Consider the following 17,453-nt stretch of genomic DNA (forward strand, 5'->3'; position numbering starts at 1 on the left):
GGAGAAGTAGAGTCACACGAGAAACTGCTTTTTATACATTTTGTATAAGGACCACTTTGGAACCGAGCACGTTTCCTCCAGTTGGTTTTAATGAATGGCAATACCACATCACATGCTACACCAGCTCAGGATGAGAATTTTCTAATAAACTTCTTCTGATACTAAAACTGCTTCCTTTCGTATCAACCAAAGGTCCACCCCAAGCTGAAGGAAGAGAAGGGCTGGATGAGCCCTAAGTTTCTTGGGGAAAATCCAAGTTGATATGTCCCCTCTTTGCAAGGAGATGGGGCAGGGAGAGTGAGTTTTAGCCCCCCGAGAAAGGACTAACAAGCAATAAACGTGCTGCTCCATCCTTATGAGGCCCGCCGGCCCCTGAAAGGCAAGTATACGCTTAACCCACAGGTATTTCGCGACGTGGCGGTGGCTCACGCCGCTCCTTAAGGCAGCGCGCTGGGCTCCTCCCGGCTCCCCCGCCCGTTACCACCAGCGGTAGTGGGCCAGTGCGCGGTTGGCCTCGGCCATCCTGTGTGTGTCGTGCTTTCTCTTGATCACAGGGCCCCGGTTGTGAAAAGCCTCCAGCAGCTCCTGGGACAGCTTCTCCGGCATCAGCATCCGCCGGTGCTTCTTCTCCCGGCACTCAGTGATCATCCACTTCATGGCCAGGAAGCGGCGACGCTGGTTGGCTAGCGGCACAGGGACCTGGGAAAGATTGGACACGGGCACGTTAGTCTAAGAACTTGCCAGGACTGCAGCCTCCCTCCTCCTAGAGCTCTTAAGAAGCAGCCACAGGTCCGCTCTGGGCCAGCCCTGGCAAGGCTGCTGAGGAGGGGGCCTGTCTTTTCCCCTCTGAGCCTCTCTCACCCCTGGCTGACCTCGGTGCAGCAGACATCAGGCATTCATCGAGCAAGCACTCCCTGAGTACTGGCCTCTTGCACCTCTAAAGGGAGCTCAGCCAAGCTGATACAGGCACCACTGGGAAAAGCCCTGTCAGCTGGGCATGACTTAGCCAACAGAGATCATGCGTGCGTAGAAAGAAGACCCTCTTGTCCAAGGATCATTTGCCAGGCCCCCACTATGTGCCAGGTACCATGCCGACCCTCGGGACACAGACGTTAATGAAAAAGTCTCTACCTTTATGAAGTTTACATTGAAAAAGGAAAGACAAGAACACCGGATTATGACGATGAAATATTAAATGGCATGACAGAGACACCTAGTTCAGTTCAACAAATGGTGATGAAGCATCACTCAAGCACTACACCAGACACTGGTGTATAAACATGAGATATAAACATAGTCCCTCACCATGAGAAGCTTATAGTTTAGAACACAGAATGCTGAACAGAACGGCGGGGTGCGGTGGGCCTTCAAAAGAGGTCACTTGGATACTTTTTTTTTTCTCTCTTCCATCTTCTGCCTGTAATATTTACACTATGGGACTCAGATGAGCTGATCCTGACACTCCCCAGTCCTTAGAAAGCTATCAACCTTGGCCCAACTCTACCCACCCCCACCATCTTGTTTCACACATGAGCAGCCCTGCTTTCCCGCCCTGACCACTCACCTGATAGAAATGGCCACCCTTGAGGATGGATACCAGCCCAATCACAGGCTCACAGTTTTTCAGTGCTTGGTGGAAGATGGTGTAAGGGTTGCGTTCAATGGTTGCCTGTTCCTCTGCAGAAGCAGCGTGGTACTTCTCAAACTGTTTCCTTTTCACAGCTTCCAGAGTCTGCAAAGGGATACAGTGGAAGAGGCTGCCCCAGGCTCCCTAAAAGGTTAACCCAGCTGAGCTAGGACCTTGCCCCTTACTCCCATCATCCTGTTCTTCTGTAGCTGTGCAGCTACTCCCTCAGCACTTCTGAAACAAAGATCCTGGACTAGGACAGAAAGAGCAGGCTAAGATTTGTCACATGGGGGTAGGGAATGGCAGTGGTTGACTCCTGCAGGACTTCCTTAAAGCCCCCATTCCATACATAAGTACATGGAAGTTAATTTTAATGAAAGTATAGGATGAATTCTTTTTTATGTTAAAATTAAAGAGCCAAGTACAAAGCTATGGGGAAAACAAAGATGAGAAAGAGAGGTACTGGTTACCTGTGTCATGAGGGATCTGGCCAGTATTTTGTTTCCTCCTTTCATCATCATGTTGGTGAATTTACTTCAAGGAGAAAAGCAACATGTTCAGCTCGCCAGGGCTGTATCAGGGAACCCCTACTGCAGACCCTCCCTGGTACAGTCCCACTCCGCAGAACAAAAATTTGTTTCCTTCTAACCTGATCACTGGGTCTTCAAACACAGAGCTTGTTCTCGTCGCAGGGGCAGCTTTGATAACCTGAGTCTTCCTGAGCTCCCTCTCATACTTTTCCTCCTCAGTCAGCGCGGCCAAGGGCTTGCGGTAATATTCCTTGTCAATCTGGGGATCCTGGCATTCAGGACCATAGCGGCTCCACCTCACCTGGGTTAGCCTGGGAGGCGAGGGGGAGAGGAAGAGAAGGGCAAAAGCTGACTCCACAAGTGAAAAGGCTTGACTTAACGATAGGCATGTGTGCCAATCCGCCGACGAGTGACAGCAGCGTGGACACCGCCAGCCAAAGCTGAACCGCAAAACGTCTGGCTCTTGTCCCAAGAGGTAGGAGGATCTCACCCAAACAGGCCAGGAAAGTCTGCTCCTCAAGTGCCAACGGTAAGGACAGGCTCCTGAACCTGAGGATAGGCAACCCGCCTATGCATCTCTCCCCCCAACTCCCAGCACAGAAAATCCCACCTCTGGGTTCTTTACCAAGATCGCACTTGCCGTTCCAAGTGAGAACCCCTCGGGCTGGGAGCAGTCACTAAGCCTTCAGATTGACTCAAAGTCACGCGGCTGGTTAAAGTGGCTTGGACTCAGATATCCCGGCCCCCAGGCTCTCTCCTGGAACCCGCGAGGCCTGCCTGTGGCTCCCCCTTCCTTCCCAGCAGGTCTCTCCGTGAAGACACAAGCGGCCTCCCAGCTGCCCGCCGCCCTCTCACCCTGGAAGTCTCCAGACAACACTCCGCACGCCGAGCAGCAAGCCCGACCACCCTCGCACAGCCGTCACCGCGGAGGCAGCCATCTTGGCTGGCCACGAGGACCCTAGAGAGGCTGCCCTCGGCGTGCCTGAGCGAGTGACGGAAGACGGGGAAAAGGCTCTACAGGGTCCTAACTCTGTGCATCACCCTATTAATCTGAGCCTTAAGAGTCTCTCACTCCGGGGTCTAAAGCGAAGAGTCAAAAGGAAACATTCGCTCTCCCATTATCCGTCGCAGCCTGGCGCGGCGCTCGGTAATCTCAGGCCCCAATGCAGGCCCCGCCCCGGCTTGTCTCTTTCAGGTTCTCGCGAGGTTTGAGGCCGCTGGGCCGGTCCTGGCGGCTGCAATATGGCGGAGGCGGAAGGGGAGAGTCTGGAGTCCTGGCTGAGTGAGTAGTTGCGGCGGATTCTGTTTGCTCTCGAGCCGCGGAACCGCACCGCCCCACCCGCACCTCTCTGCCCCGTCCCCGGGCCCCGCGGTGGCGCCGCCAGGCAGCCCGCGCCTGGCCTCGCCCGCGCCGCGAGCGTCCCGCGATCACGCCCCTTCCCCAGCAGGACGTCCCGGCCCCTGCTCCCCGTGCTACGGCGCCTTCTCCCGCTCCCGCGAGCAGCGGCGTGAGCTCGGGTCCTGTCCCGTCCCCGCGGGCTCCGGGAAAGCGATAGCCAAGTGCTTCGGGCTGGCATGCATCGGCGCTTGGGGGAGACTGTAGTGGGGCCGCGCGCGGCTGATTCCGGGCCCCCTGCGCCTCCCTGACGAAGGGAAAAGCTCTGGATTTGGGCTGAAACTCCGGGAGCGGTGGGTGTCGCTGAGCATACACACACAGCTTCAGAATTGTGACCATGTATTCGAGAAGTGACCGCTTCGTGCAGGCTGAATGTTTGAAGTGAGAGTAATCCAAAGTGAGACAGAGAGAACAGAGCTCTACCTTCTTCCTGCAGTGACCAAAGCGTGGTGAAAGCTATGTTGGGGGGTGGGGGCGGCCGCTCCCCTCCCCCACCACCGCACGTCTTCACGAGTCATTCGCTGGTAACCTACTCAGAGCAAAGCTGAGGGGCACAGCATAATGGTGTAGTTATAGCGGCCTATTGCTACGACTGCTAATTCATACTGCTGTTAAGGAAATACGGGTTAACCTTAGCAGGTAGTATTTGGCTGAAGAGTTAATACGTTGATTTCACTATGGACTAGAGGAGACCCCTGGAGGCCTCTTTAAGTGAAGACAAATTGGACAGGGTGATAAGACGGGCAAGGTGCCTAGATACTGCCTTGTGCAGTATCTGTTATTTACTAGAGCCTGCAGGCTCTTGGAGGTGATGCCTGTTTTCTCCAATTGCCTGACTTTTCTTAATAAGGAACCCTGTTCAGGTGGTTGAACTTAAGTTACATTTGCAAAATCTGCAGTTGCAGGCAGGTCACAAAGCCTTCTGTATATATGGAACTGTCCTCCAAGGAGCTCAGTGCTCCAAAGACGTTCATTTAATTCATTTATCAAGTGTCCCAGCAAAGTAGGTACTACTGTCACAATTTCACAAAAAGAGGGCACCCTCTCATCAATTCACTTGCCCAGAGCCACCCAACTGGATATAAGCACACTGGAATTGGTTCCATTCATAGATATTAATGGGGAGGGACATTGGAGTGATTTAAATGACCTAAGCTGAGCTTAATAGGCTAGGCTTAGTGTTAGTTTGGAAGAGCAGACTGACCTGTTTCTGAGGGAGAGTGGAGATGGTGATGGGGGAGAGGGATGGTATCTGTAGAGACTAGAGCTGGGACTGGCCTTTGACCCCTTCCTGTTACTTAGAGTGACACTTGGGGCAGTGCTAAGATTCCTTCCATTCTTACCCTCTGTCCACCTTCCTGGTTCCTATGACTTAATGGTGTGAACTGTACCAGTTGAACGAACCAGTGCTTGGAGTTCAGCACCATCTTAGTCTATGTCCTTGTCACTCCGTGGTTTGCTGGAATTTTTAAAAAAGATTTATTTATTATTTATTAATTTTATTTTTGGCTGTGTCGGGTCTTAGTTGTGGCACGCGGGCTCTAGTTGAGGCACGCGAGCTCAGTAGTTGTGGCGCATGGGCTTGGTTGCCCCGCAGCATGTGGTCAGTTCCCTGACCAGCAATCTAAACTGCGTCCCCTGCCTTGTAAGGCAGATTCTTTACCACTGGACCACCAGGGAAGTCCCAGTTTGCTGGAATTATTACAGAAGCCTCTGCTGGGCCCACTGTCTCAGGCCTCTCCCCTCCCGCTATCAGTCCATTCTGCATTCTGCTCCCAGAGAGCACTTCTGTTTAGTTAAGTCATTCTACTGCTGCCTCTGTGGCTTCCTGATATTCTTCCTTACTTTGGTCAGTTGGATGTTCTTGTCCCACCAACACACATTCCTCTCCTGATCTGAAAGCCCTGTTCCCCTTTGCTCCACTACATGCTGTAAAATGCACCCCAGAATCTCCTTCCCCACAAACCACCTCTTGATTTCGGCCTTCTCCAAAGTCCTGCATTACAGCAGTTGATCAGCGTCTAGTGACTACCTGCTGTGTGAGGTGTGATGAAAATTAAGAAGTTCAAACAATCTTTGCCTTCAGTTTGATGAAAGTGATGCTGGAGTGGATACAGCATTTTTAAGTAAAAAGATAAAAGCAAGAGCCATAAATGCTAAAATGCAGACAGTTTCTTTGGGAAATTGGGAACAAGTGGAATGGAAGATGGTTCTCCCAGTGGGGAGATGGCACTCGAGCTAGGCCCTAAGGAATGGGAAAACTGGCTAAGAAAACACCAGACGGTGGTGTGGAGGGAGCAGACCACGTCTGGGGTTCGCAGTAACAGCTGTTCGGCTGGTTCAGGCAGGGGCTTCCTGTGGGAGTGTGGTGGGAGAGAAAGCTGGGAAGTTAGAACCAGATCCCGGACCAGCTTGAATTCCAGCCCAAGAAGTTTGCGTGTCTACAGTTAGGAGGTCCCCACTCCTACTGTGCCTGGTAAAATTAGTGTTTTGTGAAGGTTCATGTTGGTGTTTTTACGAAGGATGGGTTGGAGCAGAAGTTCTGGAAGCAGGTGAGAAGTAAGGAGGTCGGGGAAGGAATAAGAAAAGAAGAAGTGAGAGTTTTAAAAAGACATTGAGGGGACTTCCCTGGCAGTCCAGTGGTTAGGACTCGGTACTCTCACTGCTGAGGGCCCCGGGTCAATCCCTGGTGGGAGAACTATTGTAAGATCCCACAAGCTGTGCGACATGCGCCCCCACCCCCAGAAAAAAATCGAGAAGGAAGGGATTATGACTGACTGATGAAAATGAGTGAGGAGAGGGAAGAAGGAGTGTTCAAACCTGGGTGCCTGGGGGTGGGGCAAAAGGAGCTTTTGAATGGTGGCACCATTTATGGAAACAGGGAAGCCAGGAAGTAGAAGTGATGAGTTTGTTTTTAGACTCGTTTCTGCACCAAATTAGCACTTATAATTACACCTTGTCTTGTTTTTTGCTCTGGTTATTTCTCATGTGTTGCACCAGAAGAGCGTGACCTCCTCAAGGGTAGGATCTGAATCTTGTACTTTTCCTGAAGTCCCTCCAGGGCCTACCACGCTATGTACTTAGTTTTCCTATGGCTGCTTAACAAAGACTTGGTGAGTGACTAAGTCTCCCTCGATTCAAGACCACAGCACTGAAGGCTGACTCTTGACTCCCTTTCCATCTGTGTCCTTGCCTCTGCTTATTTCTACGTCATTTGCTACATAGAACTTGTCATCACTGGACTTTCTGAGCCGCGTTGGGAAGGCGTAGCCAATGCTGCTGTTTCCATCCCTGCTTGCAACGGTCCCACGACAGTCAAGGCTAGAGATGGAACTAAGTTGAAAATGAGAGCAGGAAACATAGAGGCAAAGACACAGACTAGAATAAGGCTTTCAACGGAGCCTCAAAAATAGAAACCTTGAATCAGAGTAGAGCCCAGAGGGGCAGTTCTAGAAGGCAGGACCTGAGAGGAGGCTCTGGTGTCACCTCCGTGCCAGGTGAAGGAGAATGTTGAGGGGGTGACAGTTGTGAGTCTGCTGGCGAGGCAGTGGGCAGATGGCACGATTGAGTCGCCCAGAATCATCCCCAGAGGTTCTTCCAGTTCCCGTGGGTGACTGAGGTCTGCTGTCTGAGCTGGCTGGAGAGTCGGAGGATATACTCGGAAGTGGGACCAACCATGGCTGAAACCAGGGCTTTTTGTGCTCATGTGTAGGCAGAGAGCTCCCTGCGGGTTTGCAGTAAAAAGATCTGTCAAGGGGAAAGGGAGTGGGATTCTAGAGATGTTGAACATAAGTGAAAAGTAAGTGGGAGTGTTCTTGGGAGCAGAAATGATACAGGAGTTACGGCAGCCCCGGGCAGAGTACGTTGTTTGGTGAATGCCCGCGTGTGGGGAGGAGCTGTCCATGTTGTACACTGCATCTGTAAGATGCTTTTCTAGTTGTAAACAGTGGAAGCGAGTGGGCTTCTTTTTCTTATATCACGAGGCATGTGACTGTCCCCAAAATGATGATAGTGACAGGTGTAGGTATGGCTCCTCAGACCATCTTTTTGTATCCTACAGCCTCTTAACGTCATGAGAACTTTAAGCATCTCAAATGATAGGGATTAGTAACAAAGCCATGCCGATACCTGAGAAAATTTCAGACACCTGGTGGGAGAGACTCAGGGCTTTTCTGGAGGGTAACAGCTAGTAGGTCCCTGTGGCAATAAATAGCCACTCTTGATAGAATTAATCTCCCTTCCCTTCAAGCATGACATTTTGCAGGGCCTGCTAATTCTCTTCTCCAGATTGAGGACTGACATCTCTTTTTTCCTCCAAATATGATCCTAAACCATCAGAATTTTCTTGCAACCAGAGCAGAAACGCTGCCACGCACGCGCAGCACTGGGCGCTGCAGGTGTTCCCTCTGCTGCCAGCTGGTGTCTGCTGATTCTTGTGACTCCTGTTGGAGGGGTAGGAGGTGGCTAGGAGTCCCTGTTAGGATTTGGTCGTTAGTGACTTTTAATGTTAGGGGAAAAGGAAGTTAAGAAAACAGTCACGAAAAATCAGAATTTAGGAACGTCTAACAACACCCCTTGTCGGGAAGGGCTTTTTCCGGGCTCTCACTCTGCTTTTGGCCCTTGTGGAAATCTGCAGGAGGAGCCTGGTACTTAAAAAAGGATCCACGCCTTCAGTCTTCCTTTTGTCTTCTGAACTGAAGCCCTAAATTTAGCAAACAGCTTGAGAGTGCTTTCTAGAAGAGGCGGACTCCAAGATCTGAATCAGAGATGGGAACACATTTAACCACCCTCAGCTGGGGCCATCCTCTATAAGCACAGGTTCTGGGGATAACAGAAGAGAGGACCCACACCAAGTATTAGGAGACTTGGCATTTAGCTCCTGGAATTTAAACCCTCAGTGACCCTCTGAGAACTCTTCAACGCTTGTCTTTGTCCTTGATCATGGAAGACCGTTTAAACTTAAGGGTGGGGACTTCCCTGGTGGCGTAGTGGTTAAGAATCCGCCTGCCAATGCAGGGGACACGGGTTCGAGCCCTGGTCCGGGAAGATCCCACATGCCATAGAGCAGCTAAGCCCGTGCGCCACAACTACTGAGCCTGCGCTCTAGAGCTCGCGTGCCACAACTACTGAAGCGCATGCACTTAGAGCCCGTGCTCCGCAACAAGAGAAGCCACCGCAGTGAGAAGCCTGCGCACCGCAGTGAAGAGTAGCCTCCGCTCGCCGCAACTAGAGAAAGCCTGCGCGCAGCAACGAAGACCCAGCGCAGCCAAAAATAAATAAATAAACAAATAATAATAAACTTAAGGGTGCTGGGGCTTCCGTGGTGGTCCAGTGGTTGGGGGAATTAAGATCCCACATGCTGTGCGGTGCAGCCAAAAAAAACCCAAAACCAAAACAACAAAACAAAACTTAAGGGTGCAGATTACTCAAGCTCAGATTCTGTTTCTGCAACCCCAGGGACAGATAGCACAGTGATTGGTGCTTAGAGGGGTTCAGTAAATGTTGTTAGCTTGCCTTAAAATGAGAGGCTTAGGATTTGTTTTCTGTTTCATTTGTGACTTTCAAAATATTGGACAGAAAGTGGTATTTGTATTTGACTTGCTTTCTGACTGAACTATTGAGTCTTTTCTACTAGAGAGGAAATTTCTTCACATCAGTGCCTAGAAAGTGTGACGAAAACCTTCCATACTGTTCTCCTTACCCTATAACGACCGTACTCTTCTTTGTTCTGCCCCAAGATAAAGCCACGAACCCTTCCAACCGCCAGGAGGACTGGGAATACATAATTGGCTTTTGTGATCAGATCAACAGAGAGCTTGAAGGGTGAGTCTCACAGCTGTCGGGGCAGTAAGAGGTAGTGACTGGAAAAGTAAACAACTGGGGCCGAGGAGGGCTAGCCAGACGGCCTCGGGTCAGCGTCCTGAAAGCGTGCTCTGCTTGTCTCCCAGGCCACAGATCGCCGTCCGACTGCTGGCTCATAAGATCCAGTCTCCGCAGGAATGGGAGGCAGTCCAGGCCCTGACGGTAGGTTCTTCGTGCTGACAGTGGATCTTCATGAGCCCAGGCCTTTCCCCATGAGACCGCTGGGATCTCTCGGGGGGGTCAGGGCTCACACCCGTAGCCAGCTGAACACCCTCGATACAAACTAGACATACCTGGACCTTGCTCAGTCAGCTCTTCCACACGTGTGTGCCCCTGTGCCAGGCACTGAGCTTCACGGATGGCTGAAGCGTGGGCACGAGGTCTAGTGGGAAGAGCAGAATGGCCGAGGGAGGGAACCAGGGGCAGGGGCCCTGGGCTGTGGGTGAGGCTCAGAGAAGGCTTCTTGAAGAGAGGCTGACAGAGCTGTCTTGCCAGGTAAGAGTTGGCCAAGTGTAATTCATCCTGTAGCTAAAAATAATGCCAGTTACTAGTGAAGGCATCACACCAACAGGCAGATCCTAGCGTTTATTCAGACTAAGGGGGGTCAGGATGTGGAGCCATGTGCGGCACTCGGGTGCCTCCCGGGCTCTCCCCTAAGCCAGGGGGCCAGGTTCTCTCCTGACTTCGTTCAGCTCCTGGAAAACCGGGAGAGGGGAACACGGTCGTGGAAAAGGCACTTAGCCCAGGCACGTGGCTCTGCTGTGTCCTCCGGAGAGCGACGGCCCTAGAACAGTGGTTCTTGACCGGGGGCCGTTTTGTCCCCCAGGGTACATTGGGCGATGTCTGGAGACACTTTTGGTTGTCACAGGTCAGGAGGTGCTACCGGCATCTAGTGGGTAGAGGCCAGGGGTGCTGCTGAGCACCCCCTAACGCACAGGACAGGCTTCTACAACAAGTGACCGGCCCAAAATGTCAGCAGTGGTGCAGCTGAAAAACCCCTCTTTACAAAGACAGAAGCCAGGGAAGGGGGCAGCACTGGGGTGGTCTGCTCCTTGGAGGAAAACTTAAGGCAGGTCCTATGGGCCCCAGAAGGAAAATAGATGGGGGCCGGGGGAGGGAAAGTAGTGTGCCGTCTGCAGTGAAGAAAACAGAATTTAACAGAATTCTCTCCCACCTCCCCAAAACGTTGATCAGCTTATGGAAAGAACCCTGGACCCTGAGAGAAGCGTGTGCTCTCTGGGTCTCCGTCTCCTCACCTGTAAAACACAAGGGCAGAATCTGCAGGCAGGCACCTTCCAGGACTGACACTCGATCTGTCTTGGTATCTGGGTCTCAGGGTTTTTTACTTTAGTTCCTGTTGAGCTTCCCCAGGAGAGGTTTACAATTTGAGGGACTCTTTCGTCAGTAATCCTGTTGCCCTGATGTCCCCTGGGGCAGTGCACGCCTCTTTTCCTGGTTAGTTCCTTCCTTGGGTGAGTATGTATTCAGCGCTCCTTCTGTGTGGGGTCTGGCCGAGTGCCAGGTCCCAGCCTGAGCACCTCGCCTTTGTGTGGTCCAGGTGCTGGAGGCCTGCATGAAGAACTGTGGGAGGAGATTTCATAACGAAGTGGGAAAGTTCCGGTTTTTGAATGAGTTGATCAAAGTCGTCTCTCCAAAGGTCAGTCAGTGGCAGTTTCCTCGTTTCTAGGAACTTCTTTTGTGCCCCACCCCATCTTACTGGCTTTCACTGCACAGACCAGCATCTCCATGGATCTGAGATTCCCTGGATCCTGTCTTCAGAGAGCTAGGCTCTGACAGTAGCAGGATGTCCAGACAGGGCTCCCAGCCTAAACGTGACAGGTGATGTGGCAGCAGCTGCGCACATGTCAGGGGAGGGCCTGTGTAGCATTGGACCCTGGGCTTCTAGTGACAGCAGTCACTTTTCCTCGCCTGTCTCATGTGGACACGAGCAGCTGGCCTCCCTCGTCACCCGGCTTCCATCGCACGCTAGTGTTGCCTAAGCTCTGGGCACCCACCTACGGCAGAGGGAACAGTTCTTCATAGCAAAGAGGTTCTCATTAACTCCTCTGAGAGGAAGTGCAGTTCTGTTTCTGGCAGACTGTGTGGAAACGCCGTGAGGAGCTCCCAGTCCCCGGCCTCACCACCGTCTGTATGCCGGATGGATACGGCCGTGTGCAGGCCGTCTCCTGCCCTCCCCTCCCAGTGCTGTCGCACTCCCACCTCACACCTGCGGGTTTGGAGGAAGCTTGAGGACTGTAACCAGCTAGCGACCATTTCATTGCTGTGAAGAGCCCTCCGTCTGTCTCTGCACTAAGTTTTCCCATTTCCTTTTGCCTCTTAGTACCTGGGGGACAGGGTGTCTGAGAAAGTGAAGACCAAGGTTATTGAGCTGCTTTATAGCTGGACGTTGGCCCTGCCGGAAGAATCAAAGATCAAGGACGCCTACCACATGTTGAAGAGACAGGGTATGCGCCTGCCTTCCCTCAGCCTCAAAGCAGCCCTGAAGGCTGGCCAAGGCCAGGGAGAATGAGGGGTGTCTGCCTAAGACAGCGGGAGGGGCTGGGCTGTGAGGGAATGAGGGGGCTGCGGCCCACAGGCCTGGTCCCAGGGAGCGCCCCCTTGCTGCGTGAGGAAGGGCAACAGCGCGGCCCAGCCTGCGCGAACACTGCCCCGTCCCATCTCAGGCATTGTGCAGTCTGACCCGCTGATCCCGATGGACAGGACACTGATCCCCTCTCCGCCACCTCGTCCCAAAAACCCTGTTTTTGATGATGAGGAGAAGTCCAAGGTAAAGTGCATTCCAGCCTGCAGTGTCCTCAGATGAGGTGCGGGCTTGCTCAGTGCTGTGGGGAGCTCCGGTCCTATGTTCTCCCTACATGGGGACTTGCCTGTCCCTCTACCTCTGATACCCTCCTCTTCCAGCTTTTAGCCAAGTTGTTGAAAAGCAAAAACCCAGACGACCTGCAGGAGGCCAACAAGCTCATCAAGTCCATGGTGAAGGAAGTGAGTGGGTCCCGAGCCTTGGGGTGGAGGATCCCGTGGCCACAGAGCAGAGGTCCCCTCCCCTGGTGCTGCGCCTGTTGTTTGCCCTGTCCCCAGTCCTCACCTGGAAGGAGGAGCATGGGAGCTTCTGGGGGAGAATGGGATAGAGGAGCATGAGTAGCTGGGGCCAAGTTTGGGGGTAGGGAGGGCTGTTGCTTTGAAAGAAAAACTGTAGGGCTTCCCTGGAGGTGCAGTGGTTGAGAGTCCGCCTGCCGATGCAGGGGCCACGGGTTCGTGCCCCGGTCTGGGAAGGTCCCACATGCCGCGGAGCGGCTGGGCCCGTGAGCCGTGGCCGCTGGGCCTGCGCGTCCGGAGCCTGCGCGTCTGGAGCCTGTGCTCCGCAACGGGAGAGGCCACAGCAGTGAGAGGCCCGCGTAGGCAAAAAAAAAAAAAAAAAAAAGAAAAGAAAAAAGAAAAACTGTAGATTGGGTCTGAGGCCAGTGGGTCCCAAGAATCATGCATTGAGGGCAGAAATAGAGACACAGATGTAGAGAACAAACGTATGGACACCAAGGGGGGAAAGTGGCCCGGGGAGGGGGGGGATGAAAAAAAAAATCGTGCACTGAAACGAGCTTCCGTGGGACTGGCCTCTGCTCTCGTGTGCTCTGGGAAGGTGTGATCCTTGCCTGGGATTCTGGGGGGCAGTGGGGTGGGTCCAGTTGAGCTCTTTCTCCTGGATCCTCTTTGATGCAGGATGAGGCGCGGATCCAGAAGGTGACCAAGCGTCTGCACACTTTAGAGGAGGTTAATAACAACGTGAAGCTGCTCAGCGAGATGCTGCTTCATTACAGCAAAGAGGATTCTTCAGAGGCAGATAAAGAGCTCATGAAGGTAGGCCCTGCTCTGGGAGGTCCAGGCTCCGGGAAAGGGAGCCAGCCTTCACCGAGTCCCAGCCCTAAGACGCCGCTACACACCTGGTGTTCCCTCACCTCTTAACTGGCACAGCAGCCAGGTAGAGGGGAGTGGCACCCCCATTTTGCACACGAGCCATGGCTGACTTGCGCAGGGTGCGCGTGCTCCACGTGCCCCTACATCTATGCGACTCTGCAGACCCGCTTCGGGGCGTGCCCCTGCTCTGCCTCGGGGACATCTGGGCAGAGAGGCCAGCCCTGTGCCCCTGATGCTCACCTCAGCCCTCGGTCACATAGATACTCTGAATTCTGAGGCATGTGCCAGCCTGGGAGGCAGGAAGGGACATACTGTCCTGGTGACTTCTCCGCCTGAACAGGCGTCTTGGGTGACACAGAGTGGTGGAGGCTGGTGGCAAGATGTGTGCTCCGAGCCCAGCTCTGCCAGTAACTGACCGTGGTCGCAGGGGAGCCCGCGACTGGGCGTGAACGCTGGGTTAGGTGCTCCCCAAGGACCCTGCCAGCTCCAGGTTTTCTGCCTGGGTCTCTTCTAGGAGCTGTTGGATCGGTGTGAGAGCAAGAGGCGGACGTTATTCAAACTAGCCAGTGAGACAGAGGACAACGACAGCAGCTTAGGTGAGTGAAGAGGGGGTGACAGAGATGGGCTGGGAATTGGGATGCGTGTGTGTGGTGGGGTGCCGTCACAGCCAGGAGTGAGAAGTCTCTCTCCGTTCTAGGGGACATCCTGCAGGCCAGTGACAACCTCTCCCGGGTCATCAACTCTTATAAAACAGTCGTCGAAGGGCAGGTCATCAATGGTGAGGTGGGCACCTCAGCCATTCCTGACTCTGAAGGTAAAGTGTTCTGGTTCCCCGGTCCCCACCACCAGGCCGCGGTGCAGGTTGACCAGCGTGTCATCCCACAGGGCCCGAGGGGGTTCTGAGCCACTCCAAGCAGTCCCCCTGGGAGGTCTGCACAGGGTCTCCCCTGCCTGCCTTCTCCGCTGGCTTTTCAGCCTTCCCCTGGCACAGGTGCTCTGGGATTAGGCCAGAGGCTGTGTCAGGGTTCCCCCTCCCTCTGTGCAGTCTGCAGTCACTAGAGTGGCCCCTAATTATTCCTGTCCCCTTCCATTCGTCCATGCAGGAAACCACTGCTCCAGTAACCAAGGCACTCTCATTGACCTTGCCGAGTTGGATGCGCTGAGCAGCTTGTCCCCAGTGCTGGCCCCCGAACCCCGCTCCTCGGGCATCCCTATCCTCCCTCCGCCCCCCCAGGCCTTGGGACCCGGGCGCAGCCACTCGTCCAGCCAGGCTGAGGCCCCCCCGGGACCCAGCAGCACAAGCCACACCCTCAGCCTGCTGGATGAGGAGCTACTCTGCTTGGGTACGTCCTGGGGCCTGGAAAGGGCTTCTGGTGGGGCCGGTAGGGAAGCTAGGTGCGTGGGAGCGGGAGGTCTGAGGGGCCCATGTGCTTAGCGAGGGTTGGGGAGGAGGCGTCCGCTGGAGGCAGAGAGCCAAGTGCAGTGTCCCTCGGGAGCAGAGCGGACCCTCCCCGGGAGGTGCCCCCTCAACGTGAGGACAGAAGCGGATCCGCTCCCCTCTGGAGGCCGCCTGGGGGACACCTCTCCACCCTGTCACCCACGGACGTCCCGCTGGTCACGTGACCCTACCTCGGGTGAGGTGGGGCTGGGACTGCCCAAACCCAGAGCCTTTTCTCACCGCAGTCGTCTTCTCTGCTCTCAGGTCTCAGCGACCCAGCCCCCTGTGCTCCTCCCAGAGAGACAGCTGGAAACAGCCAGTGGCCCCTGTTCCAGGTAGGGGCACAGGTGACATGACTGCAGGGCTCGACAGCCTTCACTTCCTACTGTCCTCCCGCTCCCCGACTAGTCCTCAGCTGCAGTTGTCTGCTGTCTTGACCCCTTAGGGCACCACGCCGGATATGGCGCTTTCCCTGCCCTGTCCTTGGAGGACACGGGCTGCTCGTCCAGAAGGGCTGCAGTAGGGCCCCCAGTAAAGGGGTGGGGGGTGGAGAGCCCAGATACCCTGCCGCTCGCTCACACTTTCCGTTCCCCACAGAACGAACCGTCGAACTTGGACTTCTTCGGCCCCAAACCCGCAACTGGTGCCTGTAGCCTCTCAGATGGGCCTCTCCTGCAGCCCTCAGCAGCCCCCGCAGGCAACTCCCAGGCCCCCGTGGTCCCAGCCAGCGTTCCGGCCCCCACGGCCGGCTCCTTCTCATTTTCCACCGGCCTGGCCCCAGCTTCGGCCCCCAAGGCTGAGCCTGCGGCCCCCGGGCACCATGGTTCAGCTTTGGGTGACAGCACCGTGCGCCAGCTGGACGCCCTTGATCAGCTTCTAGAAGAGGCCAAAGTGTAATGACTGGGAGAGGGGCTGGTGGGGAGAGCAGGCCCGGGCGTGGCAGAGCCAGAGGCAGCTCCGCAGGGGTCATGAGTGTTCCCTCTTAGTCTGGAATCTGGAAGCTAGGGAGGGGAAGAACTGGCTCTAGCCTGGAAGCCTTAGTGAGGGGCAGCCCAGCAGCTCTGCCTGTCTCTGACGTGCCCTGTCCTCCTTACTGCCTCCTAGGACCTCAGGCCTGGTGAAACCCATCTCCTCCGGCTTCTTCGCTGGCACTGCCACCTCCCCTCTGCTCCCCACCAGCACCTCAGCTAGACCTCCCCTCCCCTTCTCCACGGGGCCCGGCAGCCCTCTCTTCCAGCCACCTGCCTTCCAGTCCCAGGGCAGCCCCATGCAGGGGCCCGAGCTCTCCCTGACCAGTGTCCACGTCCCCCTGGAGTCTATCAAGCCTAGTAAGTGTTGGAGGCTTGGGGTGAGAGGGGAGGTGGGGTTCACAACTTGCAGCGTGTGGGGGACATGAGAGGGGTGGGAGGGTACAGGCTCTCCAGGCCGGGGTCCCTTAGAGCCGCACGTGGCCCACCTAACCGCTGTCTCAGCCTGTACTTGTTCCCACCATGCACTCTCGGGAGGTCCTGCAGAAGTTCTTCCCCAGACTCCTGGGAGCCTCTGTCACAGGGTCGCCGTGCCTCCCGCTTGGCTGTGGTGCTCTGCTGGCTGTCTGCAGCCTTCCTCTCCTTCCACACTCACGTGCCCCCTTTTTACAGGCAGCGCCCTTCCTGTGACAGCCTATGATAAAAATGGCTTCCGCATCCTCTTCCATTTTGCCAAGGAGTGTCCTCCAGGACGGCCTGACGTGCTGGTGGTGGTGGTGTCCATGCTAAATACGGCTCCCTTGCCTATCAAGAGCATCGTGCTGCAGGCTGCAGTGCCCAAGGTACCCCCGGCTTCCTGGAGCCTCCAGAGGCGGAATTCACCTGTATCTTGCACCCACTGCGTCCAATCCCAGTTCCATCTCGGGCACCTGCAGTCTCTCTTCAAAGGAGCTTCTCTCTCTCTCTCTTTAGTCAATGAAAGTGAAGTTGCAGCCACCCTCTGGGACAGAACTCTCTCCGTTTAGCCCCATCCAGCCACCTGCAGCCATCACCCAGGTCATGCTGCTGGCCAATCCACTGAAGGTGAGCTAGGACTGGGGATCCCAGCCTAAAGCCCCGGCTGCCCCAGATTAGGGCTCGGGAATATCACTTCCCAACCTGGAGTGTCATGATACCACAGCCATTAACACGCGTCCCTTCTCTACCCTGGTTCAGTGGCTGAGTGAGGACGAGGTGGTTAGGAGCAGGGCCTGTCCCGCAGCACAGAAAGGGCCCCAAGGGTATCGCAGAAGAGAGCGTCTCACACGCTGCTCCTCTGCCGCAGGAGAAGGCGAGGCTTCGGTACAGGCTGACCTTCGCCTTGGGGGAGCAGCTGAGCACGGAGGTGGGGGAGGTGGACCAGTTCCCCCCTGTGGAGCAGTGGGGGAGCCTGTGACCCCCGAGGACACTGTCATCTGCACTGTGGAGCCCAGGCAGGCTGCCCTGAGACGGGGGGCTCTCCAGGTCCAGTCCTTCTTCACATCCTGACTGCAGTGCGTAAGAGCTCTGATGTGGAACAGGGGGCCTGGGCATTGCTGCCAGGAGCCAAGCTGCTGCTGTGGTGACCTCTCCTCCTCTGGCCCCCTAAAAGGACCTGTTTTTATCTACCTGTGTGACTTGAAGTGGCCACGTGCATCAGGGGTGGGGAGTGGCCCCCGACTCT

The 17,453-nt window shown here is 55.0% G+C and overlaps 2 protein-coding genes across 3 annotated transcripts; one reads left to right on the forward strand and one right to left on the reverse strand.

The window, feature by feature from the left end:
- Window positions 1–67: 67 nt before the first annotated feature.
- Window positions 68–3,110, reverse strand: MRPS7 (mitochondrial ribosomal protein S7). The gene is made up of 5 exons (XM_079724955.1): window positions 3,013–3,110; window positions 2,277–2,468; window positions 2,098–2,161; window positions 1,565–1,732; window positions 68–699 (listed from the first exon to the last, which is right to left on the reverse strand). The coding sequence occupies exons 1-5, from the start codon at window positions 3,093–3,095 to the stop codon at window positions 478–480; spliced, it is 729 nt and encodes a 242-aa protein (XP_079581081.1). The 5' UTR covers window positions 3,096–3,110; the 3' UTR covers window positions 68–477.
- Window positions 3,111–3,399: 289 nt separating this feature from the next.
- On the forward strand, window positions 3,400–17,186 carry GGA3 (golgi associated, gamma adaptin ear containing, ARF binding protein 3; the record flags this gene model as incomplete). Of its 2 annotated transcripts, XM_079725051.1 has the most annotated exons (17): window positions 3,400–3,439; window positions 9,292–9,376; window positions 9,502–9,577; window positions 10,974–11,072; window positions 11,757–11,880; window positions 12,100–12,203; window positions 12,338–12,418; window positions 13,151–13,288; window positions 13,860–13,941; window positions 14,043–14,159; window positions 14,449–14,688; window positions 15,048–15,118; window positions 15,381–15,676; window positions 15,888–16,111; window positions 16,424–16,593; window positions 16,724–16,834; window positions 17,076–17,186. In XM_079725051.1, the coding sequence occupies 17 exons, from the start codon at window positions 3,400–3,402 to the stop codon at window positions 17,184–17,186; spliced, it is 2,169 nt and encodes a 722-aa protein (XP_079581177.1). The 2 variants fall into 2 exon arrangements, with proteins under 2 accessions (XP_079581177.1, XP_079581178.1); XM_079725052.1 differs by lacking the exon at window positions 10,974–11,072.
- Between the last annotated feature and the right edge of the window lie 267 nt (window positions 17,187–17,453).

This window comes from Hyperoodon ampullatus, assembly GCF_949752795.1.
Source record: "Hyperoodon ampullatus genome assembly, chromosome: 19".
Classification (NCBI taxonomy): domain Eukaryota; kingdom Metazoa; phylum Chordata; class Mammalia; order Artiodactyla; family Ziphiidae; genus Hyperoodon; species Hyperoodon ampullatus.